Below are 18709 nucleotides of genomic sequence, written 5' to 3' on the forward strand. Positions count from 1 at the left end.
TGAACGGAGGAAGCCATCCCATCCAAACTCCCTTCCATGCCTAATGAAACCAAATCGATGATACCGCTTAACGCCTCTCCCTCATGCTCGTTTCAGACGCGGTCCCTTCAATCCATCAAGGATCGATTTCGATGGAAATAGTAAAGCTCTAGAATGACGCAAGGCGGAAATGCGTGGGCCGGCACTGTGCGTGGAGGATTATGAGGTAATATGTCGGACAATGCTCAGAACGAACGAGCCAAGGCCTCACAGAAAAAGTTGGGCCGAAGAAGCCAAAGGCCGAAGGGAGTGGAATGCTCCAGTGACCAGATAAGGTGATAACAAGCGGCCGTATAAGAGGAAGTGCAGCTTTTGGTATTAGTTCGGCGGCTACTGCGGGAACATCTCCCCGGTGTACACAGCCGCGAAATCCAGTTGGCTGAGTTGGCCGTTGATCTGGTCAATTTCCTTGCTCAGGTCTTCAACGTTTTGCGCCAATGAGCTGACCTCGTCGAACTTGCGTCGGCGGTTGGCGTCGGCGATCATCTCTTGCACGAAGAACTTCTGTTCTTCTAGGACGATCAGTCGTTCCCGCAACTCCTTTTCTTCTGCTTCCATGGTTGAGATGGCACTGCTGCTACTTGCAACGCTGCTGTTTTCATTGTCGTTGTATTTGATTGCCGCAAGAGCGCCGTTGGCACGTCCGTTTGGTTTTGCTTGGGCCCCATTCGGAGAAGCATGTTTGAGAACCTTGGGCAATGATTTCAGAGGGAGCATGTGAAGGCTGAGGAAGTGGTACGCCTGCTGGTAGACAGCTTTCTGTAACCGGGCTTGTGTCGGCGATTCTGTAGGAAGATCACGTATCCGGCGCGCCGCGGTATCATACTGAGCAAAGGCGTCCATCAGTCGTTTCCGGACCTTGCTCGCATCTTGCAGCTGGACAGGAGACGGCGGGTTTTCAGGATTCCTGATGGTTGATTAGCTAAAGCATGGCATCTCAAGCCTGAATAGTGCGTGCATACTGCAAAGCAGCAAGAAGCTTCTGAAATCTCGGAAGGAGCAGCCGAATACCACGTTCGAACTGCACCAGATTCTCGTAAGAGCGCGCGTCGCGGGGCTTGTTTGAGAGCTCTCGAGCAAAGTCACTTTTGCTAAAAAGAGTATGCTTGCAATCTTGGCACATGCGCACATCGACATTCACTTGGCCAGTGGGTTTCTCTGAGGATCTGTTAGCTGCTAAGAGGGATCAGTATCAGCCCTGCTTAGACCGCTACTGGCAACTTACGCGCTTCAACGCTCAGTCCCACCTCTGTGGAGCAGCCCGTCTTTGGGTCACCGCAAACAACGCGGCCGCACAGACGGCAATGGTGTCGCCTGAACGTGTAGCTTGTGAATTCCTGCTGGCAGAATGGGCATTGCAGTACGTTCGCATCGTCTTCCCATGCGATTATGGATTGTTCTAACAGGCGTTGTTGTGCCTTGGCTCCGGAAAGCGGCCATATCAGGCTTCCAGCGCCAGATTGCTGCTCAGGGGGCGGGGGATCTGCAAGCAGCTGGGTGAGCTTAGTGAGACGCTTCTCCAGACGACCGATATCCAAATGAGCCTTGTCGACGTGCTTGGTGCGGATGGCGGTGAAAGCAGCGGTGTGGTCACGCTCTGCGCCGTTGTGGTCGTTGTAGCCTTCTCTTGACTTGTAGCACGTCTCACATACGCGGCACCAGATGCCGCGCACCGGCTCGTGCAGGGCTGATCGCGAAAGCTTCATCTGATACATAGTGTGCTCCTCGCAGAACAGGCGGCCGCACTTCCTGCAGTTGACGCTACCGTTGGCGGCGCCCAGTCTCTTCCCACATATGGGCTCACTGCAGGGGTCGGAGTAGGACGGACGCTGCCAGTGGGTTCGCGAAACCAACTCCTCTGGATCCAGCGGGCGCTGCACTTCCTGTTGGGTATGGACGGCAGAGGGCTGCGCGGGGGCAGGCATGAAGGGGGAGTCGTTGGATTCGAAGACATCGAGGCCTTTCAGCTTCTGGTTCAGGACAGCCAGCGGCTGGAACTTCTTGGCCTTGACCATCTGGGTGCGGAACCAGGTCTGGATCTCATCCTGCTCGACCTCCTCGAGGTTCTGGTGCAGGTCGTCCAGATGGCGGTTCAGCTGCAGCAATGTAACCATCTCCTCGTTGCAGATGGGGCACACGAGGCGCGAGCTGGCCGAGGCGGCGGTGACATTGTCGGCATGCTCGAGGTTCACACGGGCGGTCAAGCTCTCGGGGTCGATGGTGGAGGCGGGAGAGACGGACGATTGCGAGGCGAGGGAGACGGAGCTTTCGGAAGGCGACAGCAAGCTGGAGTTGCGGTGGTGTTGGTGAGGACGGGGGTCGGCGGCGGGCGACAGCGCTTTCGCGCTGCCCAAGGTGCGTCCGCCGCCCAGCGACCTGCCCGGGCGCGAGGTCATGATGGTGCTGAGCAGGGAGTCGCAGCGGGCGCGGTCAGCATGGCGGGCGCTGGGCGAGGCGGTGGTGCAGCTGGCGTGGGGCCTGACTAGCGGCAGCCCGGCGGAGCACTGAGGCGGCGCTGCGCAGCGGCTCTGCCCTGCGCCGCGCTGCATTCCTCCCTCGCCAGCCCTCGCCAGCCCACCGCCCGGGCTGCTTCGCGCGCGTGCCTGCAGCCCCTCGGAGCCGACTCTGTGCCGCGGGCCATGTCGATTGCGTGCGGGCGCAAGCTGCCTGCCTGCCTCGCTGCACACGGCGCCGGCAACTTCGGCGGTCTGGGCAGACGCCGGCTGTGGCTTCCATGTGAGCGAGCGCTGATCTCATCATCCATGCATTCGCCGCGCTATCGGCACCACCATCCGCGCGTCTTGCTTGCACGCTCTGCACCACCTCGCCATACGATCAATCGGCCATGGCCACCCACTTCCCCGAGGTCCAGGGCGGAGGCTCGCTCATCCTTGCGTGGCAAGTGCGCAACAAGCGCATTCTCGTCGTAGGCGGCGGCGAGGTAGGCTCAGCCTCACCTTTTTCGCGGTCCTCGCAGTGTTGACGTTGACAAAAAGCCCAGGTCGCTGCTGGCCGCATCCTAAACGTCCTGAATGCCGACGCAAAGGTCACCGTAGTCTCGCCTGCCGACGGCCTGAACGACGAAGTCGCATATCGCATCGCCCAGAAGCAGGTCGACTATGTCGATCGCAAATTCGAGCCGTCGGACCTTGACGGCGTCGACATGGTTCTTACTGCCGTCGACGACCCCGACGCCTCGTCCCAGATCTACAGGCTGTGCAAAGAGAGGAGGATAGCTGCAAACATTGCCGACGTGCCTCCCGAGTGCGACTTCTACTTCGGAAGCGTGCACCGCGATGGCCCGCTTCAGATAATGGTCAGCACCAACGGCAATGGGCCGAGGCTGGCCAACATTGTGCGGAGGCAGATTGCGGCGACTCTGCCCCCCAACATTGGCGCCGCCATCCAAAAGGTTGGCCAGCTGCGGCGGAGGCTGAGGAAGATCGCGCCGCGCCAGGAAGAGGGCCCGAAGCGCATGCAGTGGTGAGCTTTACAACTCATAGCTCGGCAGGCTCAGATTCGCTGACTACGCAAAGGATGTCCAAGGTGTGCGAGACTTGGAGCTTGAATGACTTGGTCGAGATGGACGAAGGCGACATGGAGAAGCTCTTGGGATTTTACAAGCCCAATGCCGTCCCATCATTCCAAGATGTCCGATACGGCGAGCAATCCAGCGCCGTGGGTTCGTTTGGCGCGTTTGGATGGTGGTGAGGTACTGTATAACATGGGGGGTTGGCTTTTTGCTTTACGATCAGTGGGCGGACAAGGGGCAGTCTATGAATAGGTTATCGGCAAGGCGTTGGGGCGCTGTTTGTGCTGAGTATGATTGGTCGTATGGTTGACTTGCAAGGTGCTGAAGTACGGCTTGCTCACGGGAAGGCTGCTGTGTGTACTCTATTGGCCGAGACATGATTTGAACACGGCCAAACATGCTTTGATTGTCAATCAACAAAGAAGCATGCAATTGTTGTCATTCGAATGATGGAAGCATGGGTATGCCGTCCGGCGGGCAAACCCGGCTTCCTAGCTTCCTACATGTCCAGGTAGCGACAGAAGGAGTGCAAAGCAAAGGCCAAGCGCACGTGTAGCGACGTCGTGAAAGTGTTCCCGGAATATTTCGTTCCTGCCTCCAGGCGTGGGTAGGTAAGGCGTGACGGGCAGCTGCCTCAGGCGCTCTTAACGAAATGGGATTTGCGCTGAGCACCCACCTAGCTCGCGGATCCTCCTTCAAACTTTGACACGGCGCCGCAAACCCTTACCGGGCAACCATGCTCCACGGAGAAGAAGACCCGGATCTGACTGAGATCCGCTCCACAGCCAAGGACAAGGTCGACTTCCACGACCCCCGCGCTGTGAGGTACGTTGTCGCGACGCGCCGTGGTCAGTGCATCGCCGGGTACCTAGTTGTGCTGACGACGACACCCTGCAGGCAGCTGACCGCGTCGCTGCTGAGACGCGACTTCGACCTTACCGTCGACCTTCCGCCGGACAGGCTGTGCCCTCCCGTAAGCTGGCTGCACCGTGACCAACCTGACCCGCACGAGCGGTGACTGACCTCCACGTTTCATTGTCCAGACCTCCCGGTAAGTGCCGCTCTTCCTTCCCCTTCAGTCTTCCTCACTGCTCGGCTCTGTCACTGCCCGCAGCACATTGCAACTCTACCCGGCCGGCGCCTGGCTATTCTGGCCGCTGTCTGAGAGGGGTTCCGAGCATCCATCGCTGCTGGAGCCAAGGCACATGAGCCCCCTCGATTCTTCCAACCGTTACCCTGGCCTTTCTCGTGCCTCCGTTGCGTCGAATACTCGCCTCTCAGAGGAGCGAATCACATCTGAATCCTTGATGGAATATCATCTCTAATACGCAGCTCCTGACCATATCCTCAGATATCTCTACGTCCGCTGGATCCAAGATTTGGTCGAATCAATCAATCCGTCTTACTATGATCGTTTTGATACCACATCCACCTCGCCACCCCCGAACCCATATAAAGACCGGCAGGTGATAGGTTTAGATATGTACGTAACTTTGCCTCCGAAACGCTCAGTGTCCAATCTTACGCCATCTTAGCGGCTGTGGAGCATCTTGCATATACACTCTCCTCGCGCTACGGACCCGGCCAAAATGGCGCATGAATGCCACCGACATAGATCTGCTCAACTTCTCGCACGCGCTAAGAAACGTCCAGGCAAACGGATTTTCGGCGCGCTGCCATGTCATGAAAACAAAGCGGGATGGTCCTCTGATTCCGCTGGTGGCACTTGAACTTGACCAGCTCGACTTTACCATCTGCAATCCCCCCTTCTTCTCCTCCATCGCCGAGTGGAAAGCCTCTATTTCTGGTGAAGGCAAGGACAAGGGACCAAATTCGGTCTGCACTGGCGCCGAGGTGGAGATGGTAACAGAAGGAGGCGATCTGGGGTTTGTGCTCCGAATGGTCGAGGAAAGCTGCGTGCTCAAAGAAAAGGTTGCGTGGTACACGTCTATGCTGGGGAAGTTATCAAGTACTGTCAAGCTCGTGGAGAAATTACGGGAGCTTGGCTGCAGGAACTGGGCGGTGTGCTGCCTAGGCGCACAACATAAGACCAGAAGATGGGCCGTAGGCTGGAGTTGGCGGGATCTACGACCAAGAACGGTACGTGAGCCTGGATAATTGCTCACTAATTTACCGAAATCTCGTTGGACCGCTAATTCCGGTACAGGAAATCGCTCGCCGGGATATGAACATCAAGCACATCCTTCCATTGCCAACGGACTACAAGCTTCCCATCTCGGATGTACCGATGGAGCGCTTCGCAAAAGCGATCGACGAGACGATGCACAACCTGGCGCTTCAATGGAAGTGGAATGAGGAGCTACGCCTTGGATACGGTAGAGCAACGAAGAACGTCTGGTCACGATCAGCGCGGAGGAAGAGAAAAAGGGAAGACGGAGCGAAGCAACCAACGAACAGCAAAGCCGCGGAGCCCAAGGATGAGAGTGGTAATGAGATCGCCCTAGGGTTCGAAATAAGTGTTCAGGCCGACGAGCTCCTAATCAGATGGGTCCAGGGGCAGGAACAGGTGCTATTCGAGAGTTTCTGCGGCATGATGAAGCAGACACTGCAGCCAATGCTTGCGAAGCCCCAGAAAGAAAGGAATATCAAAAAGGAACAATGAAGCTGACGCTGCCTTGCCGAGGACAGGGATTTTGAAGAGAATCAGATTGTGATAACTTATTGGTAGACCTACAGACTACGAAACAGGATCAAAAGAAACTTGCACAGAAAGCCAACTTGGCAGTTCCGCCTCATCTAGCCTCTCTCTATCACGAGGTCTCTTTCCTTCCAGTATCCAAAAGCCATTCCACGCCCTCCAGGGTGTCTCGGATCCATTTCTTGCTCGCTTGAAGCTGCGGGAAGAAGCTCCAGAAGCTGTGCGGCAAGCCCGGGTAGAGCTGCAGCTTCGTCGGCGTCCCATGCTCGGTCCTCAACTCATGCTCAAACAACAGTGCCTCGTCCCTCAGCGGATCCAGCCCGCAGACTTGCACGTAGACGGGGGGCAGCCCCGCACGACTGACGACCGGCGGCTGTCGTTCGCTGTACAAGTTGAAGAGCGGGGAGTCGCGGTCGGGCGCGTAGGCATCGAAGAAGGCGTCGACGGCGGCGCGGTCCAGTACAGGCGCCGCGGCGTTTTGCTCAAAGGAGCGAAGCGAGCCAGCGTGCGCGGCTGGCGGGTCGTAGGCGTTCAACACCGGCGGAACCGAGAGGAGGAGTCCTGTCAGTGGCGGCGAGAGGGGCAAGTCCCGCGCCAGTGTGCCGACGACGGCGGAGAGGTTGGCGCCGGCAGAGACGCCGCCGACGATGAATCCGGCGGTTGGATCGGCGGTGGAGAGGGGATCGTTGGGAGTGGTGGCGGCCTGGTCGAGTGGGTGAGACGGGCGTGCTTGTACGGGACGTGTTTAGGGGGGGTTGCACGTTGCGGAAGGGAAGGTCAAAAGGGAAGCAATGAGAGTGGAAGAGAGAGTGAGACGGATATTGAAGAGACGATGGGGAAAGTTGGCCGAGTTTGCTCACCCATTTGACAACATCCCATGCATCGTTCACGGCAGCTGGGAAGGGATGCTCGGGCGCGAGCCGGTAGTCGACGTTGACAACAACACATTTCAACGCCGCCGCCAGCTTCCGCGACAGCAACTCCTCGTTATCGAGCCCGCCAAGGCAGAAGCCGCCGCCGTGGAGAAGGATAACAAGGGGGTGGCCTCCGCCGCTGCCGTCATTTGGCGAAATGGGAGGAGGGGAGTGGGTGGCGCTGATAGGCTTGTAGATGCGCACGGGGATCTGGTACCCATCACGGGCTGCCACGGCGGTGTCGAGGATGGATATCTCGTCGAGGTGCGCGTCGCCCAGGAGTTTGGCGTTCATGTCGCGCTTCACGGCCGCGAGGCGGGTGCGCAGTGCGGGAATGCCATCGCGGACAGTGTCGGAGATGGATGGTGGGGCAGGGAGCGTCTGGAGGAGCTGTAATCATCTGTTTTAGTATCTGTATCTCAGTCTTTGCTTGGGAGTGGATGGCCCTTGTAGATGTACTTTTTCGAACTCGGGATCGATTTGGGCGAGATGTGTCCAGTCTGCAACCTCGGTCATTGTTGTCAGTGTTCTTGCTTCGATGAAATATACTACGTGAGAATGCGAATGGAAAAAATCAAGTATGTACAAAGGCTGATGGAGGATAGATATGCCTCCAAAGCTTGACCATCATGGTAGGTCCGAGCAAGCCGAACCGAGGCAATACCTATGAGGAAGCGATCCATGGCAAAGCGGGGTCAACAGTCAACACCACAACCTCACATCATTGTCATTTTCTTGATAGTCTTTTGAAGTTGAAGAGGCTGCGCTCGAACACTCATGGCCAAGTCCACGGCGATCAGGGATCATGCCCCTCGGCCATACGATCCGCACTAATGCTCTCTGCAGCAAACTACGACCCGCTGCCGATCCACAATTGCAACCACAGCCGTACGAGATGGCTCAAAATAGAAACCTGTATAGCACAGAGCATCCGCCAAAGCCACTTCCGATGTTCCAGTTGATAAGCAATGAATGATACCAAACATCTGTCTTGCATCGACCCACACCGCGTCGTAGCCGCCCAGCCCATGTTGATCTGGATCGTCAGCCGCCAGGGACAGGCGACCGCCTGACCCAAAAAGGAATACGAGCACGGCGCTTCGAGTCGCACGGTCGAGACGGGCGCCACAGTAAAATGCCCTAACGAGCCCGCCTTTGCTTGCTTTTTCTTCCCGCCTCCTCCACTCCACTCCGCTGCATGTGTGTGGTGTTGCCGCCCCTGCGCCGCCAAGACATCTTGGTGATATGGAATCCTGCCGGCTAACACAGCTAGCCAGCCGACCCTCTTGAACGCGCCGGGGGAGAGCGCCGGTGCGGGAATATATAAACCTCTCTTGGGACTTTTTCTTCCTGAGCCTTGTTTGTCAGTACACCCTTGCAACCACCGTCACCATGCTCTTCCACATCTCTTTGCTATTGCTGCTGCTACTGCTCCTCGTGAGTAGCGTCTTGGGCCAAAACTGCGGACCCAAGTACAACAATCAGGTCTGCGCTGCCAACACTTGCTGTGAGTCCATTCATGCCTGTCCCATGTCCAACCTGCCTCTGACTAAATATTTTTGCTTCATAGGTAGCCAGTATGGATGGGTAAGCTTGAACCCTCCCTCCCCTGCTGTCACCTCCACCCCCAATTTCGATTGTTTTGCTCTTTCGGCTACAGAGAGTTCAGCCTCAAAAGCTGTGCTGCCAACTCCGCTGAGTCAGATGGCCACTGTTTTCGCACTTGCCACGTTTATTTTTTTTTCCTCCTGTCTGCTGTGAAACGTTGCCCGAGATATGCACCGCGAGCATTCCGTTCTCTCGGCGAAGATTGTGAGGTTGCATGTTGATTCCAGAGGGAGATAGTGAGGGAGGGGGAGCGAAAGCAGCAACACGGCGTTGCATCGCGGTCCAACAATCCAAAAAGAAACGAAGAGAACAAACCGGACTGACCAAAATTCACCCCGCTCTCTTCTCTAGTGCGATACCGGCGCCAATTACTGCGACCCGGCCACCTGTCTGAGCGCCTTCTCCGGCCCTGGATCCAGCTGCGCCGTAAGTCTCGAACCGAAATCACTCCCTCGTCCTCCTCGACCTAGGTGTTGTTCGTTCGGACCGAGAGCTGACCACCACATCATCCAGAAAAAGTCCAACCCAGTCACGACCACCTCCAAAACATCATCATCATCAGCGTCAACCGGCAGCACCACCACCACCTCAACGACGACGGCCACCCACACCTTCGCCACCACCGTCCCCGACATCGACGTCTGCGGCCACGCCCAGGGCGGCGTCGCCTGCCCGGGCGCGGGCGCGCAGGGCTACTTCTACCGCTGCTGCTCGGCCGCGGGCCACTGCGGGCCCAAGAACGACATCCAGGACGCGGCGCTCTACTGCGGCGACGGCTGCCAGGCGGGCTACGGCCGGTGCGGCGTCGCCGGCGTGAGCAAGCCCGCGGCGCCGTCGACGACTGCGCCGCGAGAGCCCGACGCCGGCGAGGGCGAGACGTGCGGGCCCATCGTCGACAGGAAGTGTGCGGGCTCGCTGTGCTGCAGCGGCAGCAACTTTTGCGGGAGCGGCGACGACTTTTGCGGCGCCGCGAATTGGTGCCAGCCGTCGTGGGGGAGCTGCGCGGGGAAGAGGACGGTGTAGCAAGTGTGGCACGGCTCTCGGGGTTGAAGAGCGCTCGGGCGGGTTTGGTCTACCTATCACAGGGGGGACTTTCTGCGTAGGTGCGAGTCTTGGTGGGCTCTGGGAAAGTGTAATGTAATGACGGGATGCGAGATGAAGGGTTAAGAGAAACCACTGCTTTCATGAGACACGAACGGATGCATGCAAAACGTACCACTGACCTTGAGTGCTTGAATGTCGTTTCACAAATAATGTACAATGATATATGAATCCCCCACTGTTTTGTTCTACATGACGCCTCATACCAAACCCGAAGCCCCCTGCGATACGTTTACCGTCTCCTCAAGTACCAGTTGAAAGCTAGCTGGTTGGTCTCGTAGTGGAAGGGACTGGGGACCTCGGCCAAACCCGGTCTTGCCACCGGGTGCCTGAGGTATACGGCAGCACAGATGTTCTGGTTCACCTCGAGGTAGCGAGGGATGAAGGCGAAAGCCGACATAAAGGCGCGAGGCCTCCAGGGAGTGAGATAGGGCTTGCTTGGGTCGAAGGGGTTCTCGCGCATCTTCTCGAGAGCTTCTTGCAGCAACTCCTCCTGCTCCTCGGAGAACTCATCGGGGGGCAGCTCCTTCACCTTCTTAGAAGGCTTGGCTAGCTTGCTGGAGATGACAGCCAGGCGAGCCTCGAGGTCATCGGTGGCGGAGGTCGAAAGTCCATTGGCGCGGGAAAGCATCTTACGAAGAGCGGCACGGAAACCGCGAAGATCTTGCTTGCGCTTCACCGAGATCTCCTTGGTGTCGTCCATCATGGCTTCCGTCCGCTCCATCAAGGACTTCAGGGTCTTCTTGACGTCCTCGGTGCTGGCATCCTTAGTCTTTGGCTCGGCCTCGGCCTTGACATCCGTTTCCGTTTCCGCGTCCGTTTCGGTCGGAAGTGCGTCGTCCTTGGGGCCGTCTTTCGAGGCAGCCTTTTCGGTCGGGTTCCTATTCACGTTGATGACTTGGCGCTTCTCGTCCTTGCGCGCACCGGTGGCCCACATGACACGCTCTGGGTCAACTTGGAACATGTCACCGGGGTTCAGCATGTAGCCGGGGTAGATCATCTGCCATGGAGCTGTTAGCGTGTGGAAACTAGGACAGGGGGCCGAGCGCACCCTCTTGCCGTTGACCTTGACCCAGCCATGCACAACAAACTGGCGAGCCTGGCGAGCACTCGTGGCGAACAGAGCACGCCAGATAGCCGTGTCCAGGCGGCGCTCGATGGGGTAGAAGGTCATTTGCATGTAAGGAGTCATCTGCGGGGTGCGGCGGGCGGCAATGTCGTCCGGATCGTCCTCGCCGGCGCCGCGGCCGGTTGCTTGTTCGCTGCCGTCGGTGCGGGCGAGATACTTGTGGTCCATGGACACGACGGCAGGCAGGCTGCGGCGGAACATGCGTTGCCATTGCTTCTCGCGGATCTGCTCACCGTGGTAGGCACGGGTCAAGGCCTTGGCGTTCCATTTCTGCTGGAAGAAGGTCTTGCTGGCAACGTTCGGAATGGTTGCGCGGGCGAGGTTGTAGAGGTTTTCCTTGGACCAGTCGGCCCGGATTTTCTGGCAGCAGTGAGCAGGCGGACGTCAATGGGAGGCAGGCGGGCGGGAGGCGGGAGGCGGGCGTACGGGCTTCTTGAGCCAGTGGAAGCGCTTGCGCATGGCTGGGGCTGGGGCGCGGGCAGGCGATGGTCGTGACGGGCTCGAGGCAGATTCACAGTTTCGCTGGAGTCGCAGCCCGCAGCTAGTAGGCCCGCAGCCAATCGGAGGCCGCATCCGCCGCGCAGCTGCTCGCAGTCTTGGCATGGTCCGAGCTCCCGCGCGCCCACCGTCTTTGCTCTTTGCGCGCGCTCCATTCGGAACTTTCTTCTGCGCCTGCCTCTTCACCCTCTGCTCCTCCACCCACAATCAGAGCTCGCCCTCCAACTGCCTGCCGCGGGTCGCTGCACTGCCTCCGATCCTCTGACCCAACGTGAGTCACGCCCGTCCAGTCATTGCCTGGTCGCATCCTTCCGAAATTTCACTTCTAACCGTTCTTGCCCCGCCCAGCCTACGCGCTTGCTTAAAGCACCCACCTCTACTCTCTGCTTGCAACCAGCACCATTGTCGATATCACCATGTCCGACAACCAGATCCAGCCCGCTGAGGCTGCTCCCGCCGACGCCGCTGCCCCCGCCGCTGCCCCCGCCACCGAGGCCGCTCCCACCGTTGAGCAGACTGCCAGCGCGTCCGTTGAGAAGCCCGCTGAGGCTGTCGCCGACGCTGCCACTGAGGCTACCACCGAGGCTGCCACTGAGTCTGCCACCGAGGCTGTCACCGAGGCCAATAATGATGTCAAGGAGACGTCCGAGTCCAAGAAGGATGAGTGTATGTGCTTCGTGCCCCCATGCGCTCTCTCGACTGCTGTAGCGCGTAATAACTCGACTCTGCAGCTACCGAGGGTGCCAAGGACGACACGACGAACCACAGAAACCCTCGCGCCAAGCAGCAAAATTTCCAGAAGAAGCCGGCCTACGCCGGCGAGGAGTCTAGTGATCCCGAGGAGATCAGGAAGCAGGTTGAATTCTACTTCTCCGACTCTAACTTGCCTGTGGATAAGTACCTCATGGACAACGTCGCCGGCTATGAAAACAAGCCCGTTCCCCTCAAGCTTGTCCACGGCTTCACCCGCATGCGCCGCTTCCAACCCTACTCGGCCGTCGTCGAAGCCATCAAGGCCAGCGACTTCCTCGAGCTCACCGAGGGCGAGGAGGTGCGCCGTAAAATCCCCCTCGATAAGCAGTTTGGCAACCACTACGTCGATAAGAATTTACGCTTCATCGAGGACAAGACCCAGCCGCGCAGCATTTACGCCAAGGGTTTCCCTGAGGAGGACGAGATGACCCAGTTCAACATTGAAAAGTTCTTCCTGACCTACGGCCCCTTCAAGTCGATTCGCCTTCGCCGCACTCACCCCGATCGGAAGTTCAAGGGCAGCGTTTTCGTCGAGTTCGAGGACGAGGAGACCCAGAAGAACTTCCTTGCCCTCGACCCGAAGCCCAAGTATGAGGACAAGGAGCTGGTGTTCATGAGCAAGAAGGAGTACGTCGATATGAAGGCCAAGGACATCGCCGAGGGCAAGATCAAGGCTCAGCCCCCCCGGCCCCCGCACTATTCGACTAACGGTCCTACCCGCGGCCGCGGCCGTGGCGGCTTCCGTGGTCGCCGCGACGACAGGAATGAGAAGGGCTCGGATGGCAACTGGAAGGAGGGCCGCGACAAGTTCCAGAAGGGTCGTGGCCGCGGTGGCCGTGGTGGTCGCGGAGGTCGCGGTGACAAGCGCGGCGGTGACCGTAACCGCGACCGTGAATCAAAGGGGGACAATGAGGAGAAGGCCGCCCCTAAGCAGAAGGTGGACGCCAGGTTAGTGCACTGTGGTAGATTTCCAAGCTCAAGAACCATGACTAACTCCACATTTAGGGGTATTCCCATTGTTGAGGCGACCGAGCAGCCCAATAAGAAGCGTCCCGCCGAGGATGACGCTGCCGGCAACGGTGCGAAGAAGGCCAAGCCTGAGGAGGTCACCGCTTGAGATTTTCGCACCGCGTACGCTTCTCCACCTGCAGTCCGCAAAGCTTCAGGCCATGAGGGTATTCGGAACACCAGGGCCTCATGCCGTGCCCAAGGCGGCACTGCTTTCGTGAATGTTTCAATTCTGTTTTGCATATCGACTGGGCTCGCATCAAGTCACGTCGCATGCATGATGCGTGTGCCCTTTACGGGGTACTGGCGTAGGGGAGCTTGCTGAGTACAGCAGCACCAAAAAATGGGTCTTTTTTTTTTCTTCCTCATTTTCTCCTTGTCGATTTTCCTCGACTTCTCGGCGTCTTCACCTGAGTTTATGGGGATTGACTGATTGCTATTTTCTCTCAGGGCCCTTACGGTGGTGCACATAGATGGAAGGGGCACAGGAGATACCAATACCATCCATCCAAAAATTGACTGGCATTTCTGCCCTACGTGACTTTCTGACGTTGCAACGGTTGCAGTTTTGCCGCGCTTTCTCACACAGTGGAAGAGATGGCCTTCGTTCGGCCTATGGCTCTCCATCTGCCTCAAGTAAATTGGAAACGAGCAATGTGGAGACTGAGAAAAAGACCAGGTGAAGTAGATGCCGCATCAAGCACTCACTCCCAACTCCCACAAAGAGAAAGGTACATACACCAGGTCAGACCGGGAGCATACATTCTCTCTCTCTCTCTCTCTCTCTCTCTCTCTCTCTCCCCCTCTTATTTCCACTCAACCCGAGATGGATGGAATGGGGGTAAAGGTACACATGCATATGCGAGACATTATGCACAGCGATGACGGGGGGAAAAGCCAGCCAGCGAAGTTGCCCGAGGTTCCGAAGCTGAAGTCCGGACCTAAGGCGAGACCAGCAAAAAAAAAAGGAGTTGCGAGGTTATTACAAGGTGCGGGCAAGAAACAAAGGTGATGGGGTAAAAAAAAAAAAAAAAACTTGAAGGGTGAGTGAGCGATTTAGCGAAGCGGCATGCAAGGGAAATAAAATGCGTACATTTTATGTACTGTACATATATACGTGCATGCATACGCTCGAAGGAATCGAGGAAAGCAAGCATGCAAGTGGGAAAGGAAAGGTGCGCGCGATGCGGGGCCCCCGGAACGGGCGGGAGGGAAAAGTGAAGCGAGAATGACGAGGGGGGAGGAGTTCTGGGTATTCATGGACTTGGCTAGCGCCTCGCAGTTTCCTTGTTTGAGAACGAGTGGGTGGAACAGGATTTAGGCGAAACGGGAGAGAGTCGAATGAAGACTTCATCTGGAGCGGGTTGTATCGCTCCGCTTGGCCGAGACGCATTCGCCGCGGAGAACTGTGTACATATGTACTCTGTAGATCCGGGCAATGAGTTCTCCTGTTCGGCCTTTCGCATGGGACGACGAGGTAGGTATATGCATGCTTGTTTCAAGCGCCTGGGGGTGAGTGAGTCTGGACTTATCAGTCCCACTCTAGAGAGCCATGTTGTTCACGTCGATTGGCTGTGAATGCGGTTGGCACAGAATTTTGAGAAACAGCTACAAGCAGCTGCATAGTTTTTTTTTTGTTTTCTTTTTCATGATGGCCGAGAAGCCGGTCACAGTATGTTATATAAGCGGCATCTAGGAAATAGATGCAAGTGATGAAGAATTGGTGAAGTTTGGATATCAAGCAAGAATGTTAAGAAAAGTAGGCAGAGAACAGTAACGCTGAGAATGGGAAAAACCGGGGTATAACAAGAAATGGTGGCATCGAACAGTAAACAAGAAAAAGACTTTTCCAACGCCGTCGCCTAATGCGCAATTTTCCAGAACCTTGAACGTCAATGATTGATTGAAACCCCCAACGCCTGCGCTAGTCGCGAGAAGCCCAAGTAAATTTGCTGCTTCCGATGGATGAGAGGAAAGAGGATATGTGAAGGAAAGTAGAAAAGAATGTCGGGAGAGTGAAGATGCTAGCGCCTTGAAGTTGGCTTTGAGAAGTTTGAAGAAATATGTGCCGCAGCTCGAAGGAGGCGGAGTGACGGTCATTTCCCTGTTGACCATCGAAAAAGAAGGTGCAACCGTGGTGAGGCACGCTGCTTCCGGCCTTGGCTGTCACAGGTGGGCAGTGAGCAGGCACATGTCGAGCATGCAGCCGTCAGCACTCGATGTGTGCTCCACGTCCACCAAGGTAACTATGTTCCAAGGTGTCCCGAAAGCACAAGCTTGTTGCTGTTCGCTTCGCTGTCGCCTGCCAGCAAAAGCGGTAGACTCTTGGCCACTGGTCTCTTTGCGGACTCCTGGATGTTCTTGTGTATCGCATGGTCCCGTCTTTCAGGGCCAAGATTCCTTGTCCATGTTTCTTTTTGAACTCGCCCACCGGCCCGAGTTGTTGATTCAATCACCCCAGATAATCTGGGTCAGGCCCACGGAGCTCTCGGCGGTTTCGGATGATCCGGGCTTCTTCTTGACGCCACGGTTGCATAGGAACATGAAAGTGACGACGACTTTACAAATAGCGACAAGAAGCAGCGAGAGAGCCGAGTGTGCATAGCGATTCGCAATGGCACCGAGGAACGATCCACCAAGGATGCTGCCGATGAAGAACAGCTTGCGGTTGCGGCCCGGATTGTGCTTGTGGAGGATCTTTTGGTCATGAGCGAGCATGACCAAAGCGCCGGTGACCTGTTCGAGGGAATTAGCGCCGTGTGTGCCATGCATGTTTGTCGTCACATACCATTGTGGTGTTCACTTCAGCCATGCCGACTGATAGTGCGAGCGAGATTTGACCACCAGATGCAAAGGCAAGCAGAGCGATGGCGGCGGCAGCAAATCGGTCAGGTCCGCCCTCTCCAAGGACGCCAAAGTTATCTACCGAGTGCTTTCTGATGACACAAGCTGCAATGACCATGAGCGTCTGGAAAGCGTTGACAAAGATCAACCACCCGCGACGTTTCCTTCCGATGAAGTTGTTGAAGTGCCCAAAAAGCGAAGCGCCGGCAAGGAAGGAAACGAAAGACACGGCAATGTGCGTCTCGGTCTGCACCACAGCCTCGGAGTCCAAGGCAGAAAGGGCAATGGTGACAAGGTTTCCGGTTTGCTTGGAACAGAAGACGCCGTAGAAAGCGAAAGTCATGGCATCCTGGATACCGGTGGCGAAACTCAACATGTAGAGCTCAAGCTCGAGAAGAGTATCGACCGCGATCTGTTGGTTGAGGTAGGCTTGCCAACGCTTCATAGGAGGGAGAGTGAGGAGCTCCACGTCCGAGTCGAACGGCTCTGCACATTGAGCTTCAAGTGAAGCGGGTGTAACGGCTCCGCCTGCGTGACGAGTCAATATACATTCCCAAACTGGAACTAGTTGGCTCGGCACACTTACCGAAATCCGGCGTCTGGACTCTGTCCTTCTCGAGGTCTATGGTAGCAAGCGAAGTCCTGCGAGTGCTGCAGCTAGTGGGCGAAATGTTGTCGGCCATCTTGTCTTCGCATAGTTTGGCGATGCCAAAGGATTCTAGAAGAAAGAAGATGTAAGAAAGCCGACAAACGTCGAAGGCGGCAGATGGGCGCTGGGCCTGGGCTCTTGACGGGCCCTGTGTTCCTTTAAAGGACGCCAGCTGGACCTGGCTGGGTGAAGGGCCTCCAGCGATCTCCTCGCGCGGATCCGCGGTCGAGCCCAAAAAACAAGCATGGAATACGCTAGGGTGTGGTCATAGTGTCAAACAGTTAAGCTTCCATGTCCGGGAGTGGCGCACAGCGCAGTTGGCTTGCGGCTGCTCTGCTTGGCGAGATAAGGGCACGCATTTGGAGCGCCGATCGCAAGAGTCATGATGGACGTGCGGTATGAGGTTGGAAGTAAGGGGAGAAGCTTGCTGCCAGATGTCGATGGGCGCACCAAACGACGGAGTGCCCTCGCGCAGAAATCCCATCTGGCAACGCTTGTCAATGCCGCAAAAGATGTCTGTTGGCAAGCGGCTGGAGTCTTGTTGTGGAGCGGCCGAGGCGGGAGCGGCAGGCTGGCCGGTATTAGGGAGGTTCTGTAACGCTGGGGATTAGTACGATACACTCTAGGAATGGAGGGGGGTCTGCACGGCCCAGTTTTTAGAACGGCTCAAGACCCTGGCCTAGTCACCGAGATGTTGCGACTTTGATTGGGTGGATTTTTGCGCTATACCTTCTATGGTGGCACTTTTCCCACCTGTTCAACGGACTGCAACTCGTTTGCAGAGGCTGCAAGCGAGAAGCACACCGTATTATAGGACAGCCAACCAAGCGACTTGATCTGGCTCTCTTGTTGGCTGTCCCATAAGCCGGTGTGCCCCATAACCCGGTGAAAGACGTTACGTTGGGCGCCAAGTGTTGTGCAAATACGCCGCTTGTATTTACAGAGCCTCCCTATCCCGGATGGGCGGAGTCCACAGGCCTAATTAGGGCAGTGAAATTATTGTCGTGCTCGACCTACGTATCTCTCGGCGGGACTAGGCTGCCACATGGGCTGGTCAGTGGACGGATCGGCTCCCGCTTGTTTCCCGCCATGTTCGAAAGGGGCAGGAGATGCAGCAGGGGGTGGAGAAGCGGTGCGTCGCAAATAAACGAAACAGACGTACCGCCTCTACACGGGGCTTGGCAGCCACACGTCTGATGCCAAGAGGTTCCGCCGTGGCTGTAATGTGTGCGCGTTCGTGCATCACCAGTATCCACAGACGCTTCTTGGCAGGCAGCACAGTGCAGTGCCGGAGCCCGTAGCGCGCAGCGAATCCAAAACCGTGACGTTTCTGCTTGGCACGCGTCGGGCTCGGCGGCTGCTGTGGGCCCAAGCTGCACTGCCTCAAGCATCCATGGGTATACCGTCGTGGTGGTGTTGGGAGGGCGGCGCCGATCGCCACGGCGGCAGATCCGCACAGGACTCCCCCTCCCCCTGCCCGGGCCGCATCTCAGCCCAGCTGCCAGCTGCCAAGCTGCTTCATCGTCGCGCTGCTCTTCTATCATCATCCGTGTCGCCTGTCACGTAAGCCTTGCTATTCCTGTGCCCCGTCAGAAATCTTGCAACACGAGCCGAGCGCTCCCTCTGGGCCACCGCCTGCGCACCTGCCCTTGCAGCAGGCGTAAGCTCATTAAAACGCTTTGCATGATCTTCAGTGCCCAACTTCGCTTTGTCCGGTGCAGGTACCGCCCCCTTTCCGGTGCTGTGGCTAGCATGCTTATAGCAGACGCGTGCACGATGCCCTCAAATCTCTGGGCATGGTGATCGTTTTGCCCAACCGCAGCCTTGACCCTCTGGTGTAGCTGCCATCCGCGACCCACACCGCCAAGTCGGAAGCATGCCGCGGCGTCAGAATGTGTTTCCTTCTCTGACGCACGCTTCGTATCGCATTTGCGCCCAGAGTGCGCAAGAGATACTGCCGGCTTGGCTCGCCTCC

At 57.1% G+C, this 18709-nt stretch overlaps 8 protein-coding genes across 8 annotated transcripts; 4 read left to right on the forward strand and 4 right to left on the reverse strand.

The window, feature by feature from the left end:
- Positions 1-369: 369 nt before the first annotated feature.
- BKCO1_2300074 (vacuolar segregation protein) lies at positions 370-2435 on the reverse strand (the record flags this gene model as incomplete). Its single annotated transcript, XM_020273026.1, has 3 exons — positions 370-946; positions 1002-1215; positions 1265-2435. 3 exons carry the CDS (start codon positions 2433-2435, stop codon positions 370-372), a joined length of 1962 nt encoding a protein of 653 aa, XP_020130715.1.
- Positions 2436-2884: 449 nt separating this feature from the next.
- BKCO1_2300075 (siroheme synthase) lies at positions 2885-3750 on the forward strand (the record flags this gene model as incomplete). The annotated part of the gene is made up of 3 exons (XM_020273027.1): positions 2885-2980; positions 3041-3522; positions 3576-3750. 3 exons carry the CDS (start codon positions 2885-2887, stop codon positions 3748-3750), a joined length of 753 nt encoding a protein of 250 aa, XP_020130714.1.
- Positions 3751-4307: 557 nt separating this feature from the next.
- On the forward strand, positions 4308-6194 carry BKCO1_2300076 (uncharacterized protein; the record flags this gene model as incomplete). The annotated part of the gene is made up of 6 exons (XM_020273028.1): positions 4308-4396; positions 4469-4544; positions 4615-4622; positions 4923-5054; positions 5107-5671; positions 5739-6194. 6 exons carry the CDS (start codon positions 4308-4310, stop codon positions 6192-6194), a joined length of 1326 nt encoding a protein of 441 aa, XP_020130717.1.
- Positions 6195-6342: 148 nt separating this feature from the next.
- BKCO1_2300077 (ab hydrolase superfamily protein) lies at positions 6343-7660 on the reverse strand (the record flags this gene model as incomplete). The annotated part of the gene is made up of 3 exons (XM_020273029.1): positions 6343-6933; positions 7091-7534; positions 7604-7660. 3 exons carry the CDS (start codon positions 7658-7660, stop codon positions 6343-6345), a joined length of 1092 nt encoding a protein of 363 aa, XP_020130716.1.
- An 876-nt stretch (positions 7661-8536) lies between these two features.
- On the forward strand, positions 8537-9775 carry BKCO1_2300078 (carbohydrate-binding module family 18 protein; the record flags this gene model as incomplete). The annotated part of the gene is made up of 4 exons (XM_020273030.1): positions 8537-8651; positions 8715-8731; positions 9104-9178; positions 9266-9775. 4 exons carry the CDS (start codon positions 8537-8539, stop codon positions 9773-9775), a joined length of 717 nt encoding a protein of 238 aa, XP_020130639.1.
- Positions 9776-10085: 310 nt separating this feature from the next.
- On the reverse strand, positions 10086-11441 carry BKCO1_2300079 (30s ribosomal subunit s4; the record flags this gene model as incomplete). The annotated part of the gene is made up of 3 exons (XM_020273031.1): positions 10086-10853; positions 10905-11342; positions 11409-11441. 3 exons carry the CDS (start codon positions 11439-11441, stop codon positions 10086-10088), a joined length of 1239 nt encoding a protein of 412 aa, XP_020130638.1.
- Positions 11442-11896: 455 nt separating this feature from the next.
- On the forward strand, positions 11897-13350 carry BKCO1_2300080 (rna-binding la domain protein; the record flags this gene model as incomplete). Its single annotated transcript, XM_020273033.1, has 3 exons — positions 11897-12146; positions 12212-13181; positions 13239-13350. 3 exons carry the CDS (start codon positions 11897-11899, stop codon positions 13348-13350), a joined length of 1332 nt encoding a protein of 443 aa, XP_020130666.1.
- A 2339-nt stretch (positions 13351-15689) lies between these two features.
- Positions 15690-16768, reverse strand: BKCO1_2300081 (uncharacterized protein; the record flags this gene model as incomplete). Its single annotated transcript, XM_020273034.1, has 3 exons — positions 15690-15977; positions 16030-16613; positions 16672-16768. The coding sequence occupies 3 exons, from the start codon at positions 16766-16768 to the stop codon at positions 15690-15692; spliced, it is 969 nt and encodes a 322-aa protein (XP_020130667.1).
- Positions 16769-18709: the final 1941 nt, after the last annotated feature.

The sequence above is a fragment of the Diplodia corticola genome (genome assembly GCF_001883845.1).
Source record: "Diplodia corticola strain CBS 112549 chromosome Unknown scaffold23, whole genome shotgun sequence".
Classification (NCBI taxonomy): Eukaryota; Fungi; Ascomycota; class Dothideomycetes; order Botryosphaeriales; family Botryosphaeriaceae; genus Diplodia; species Diplodia corticola.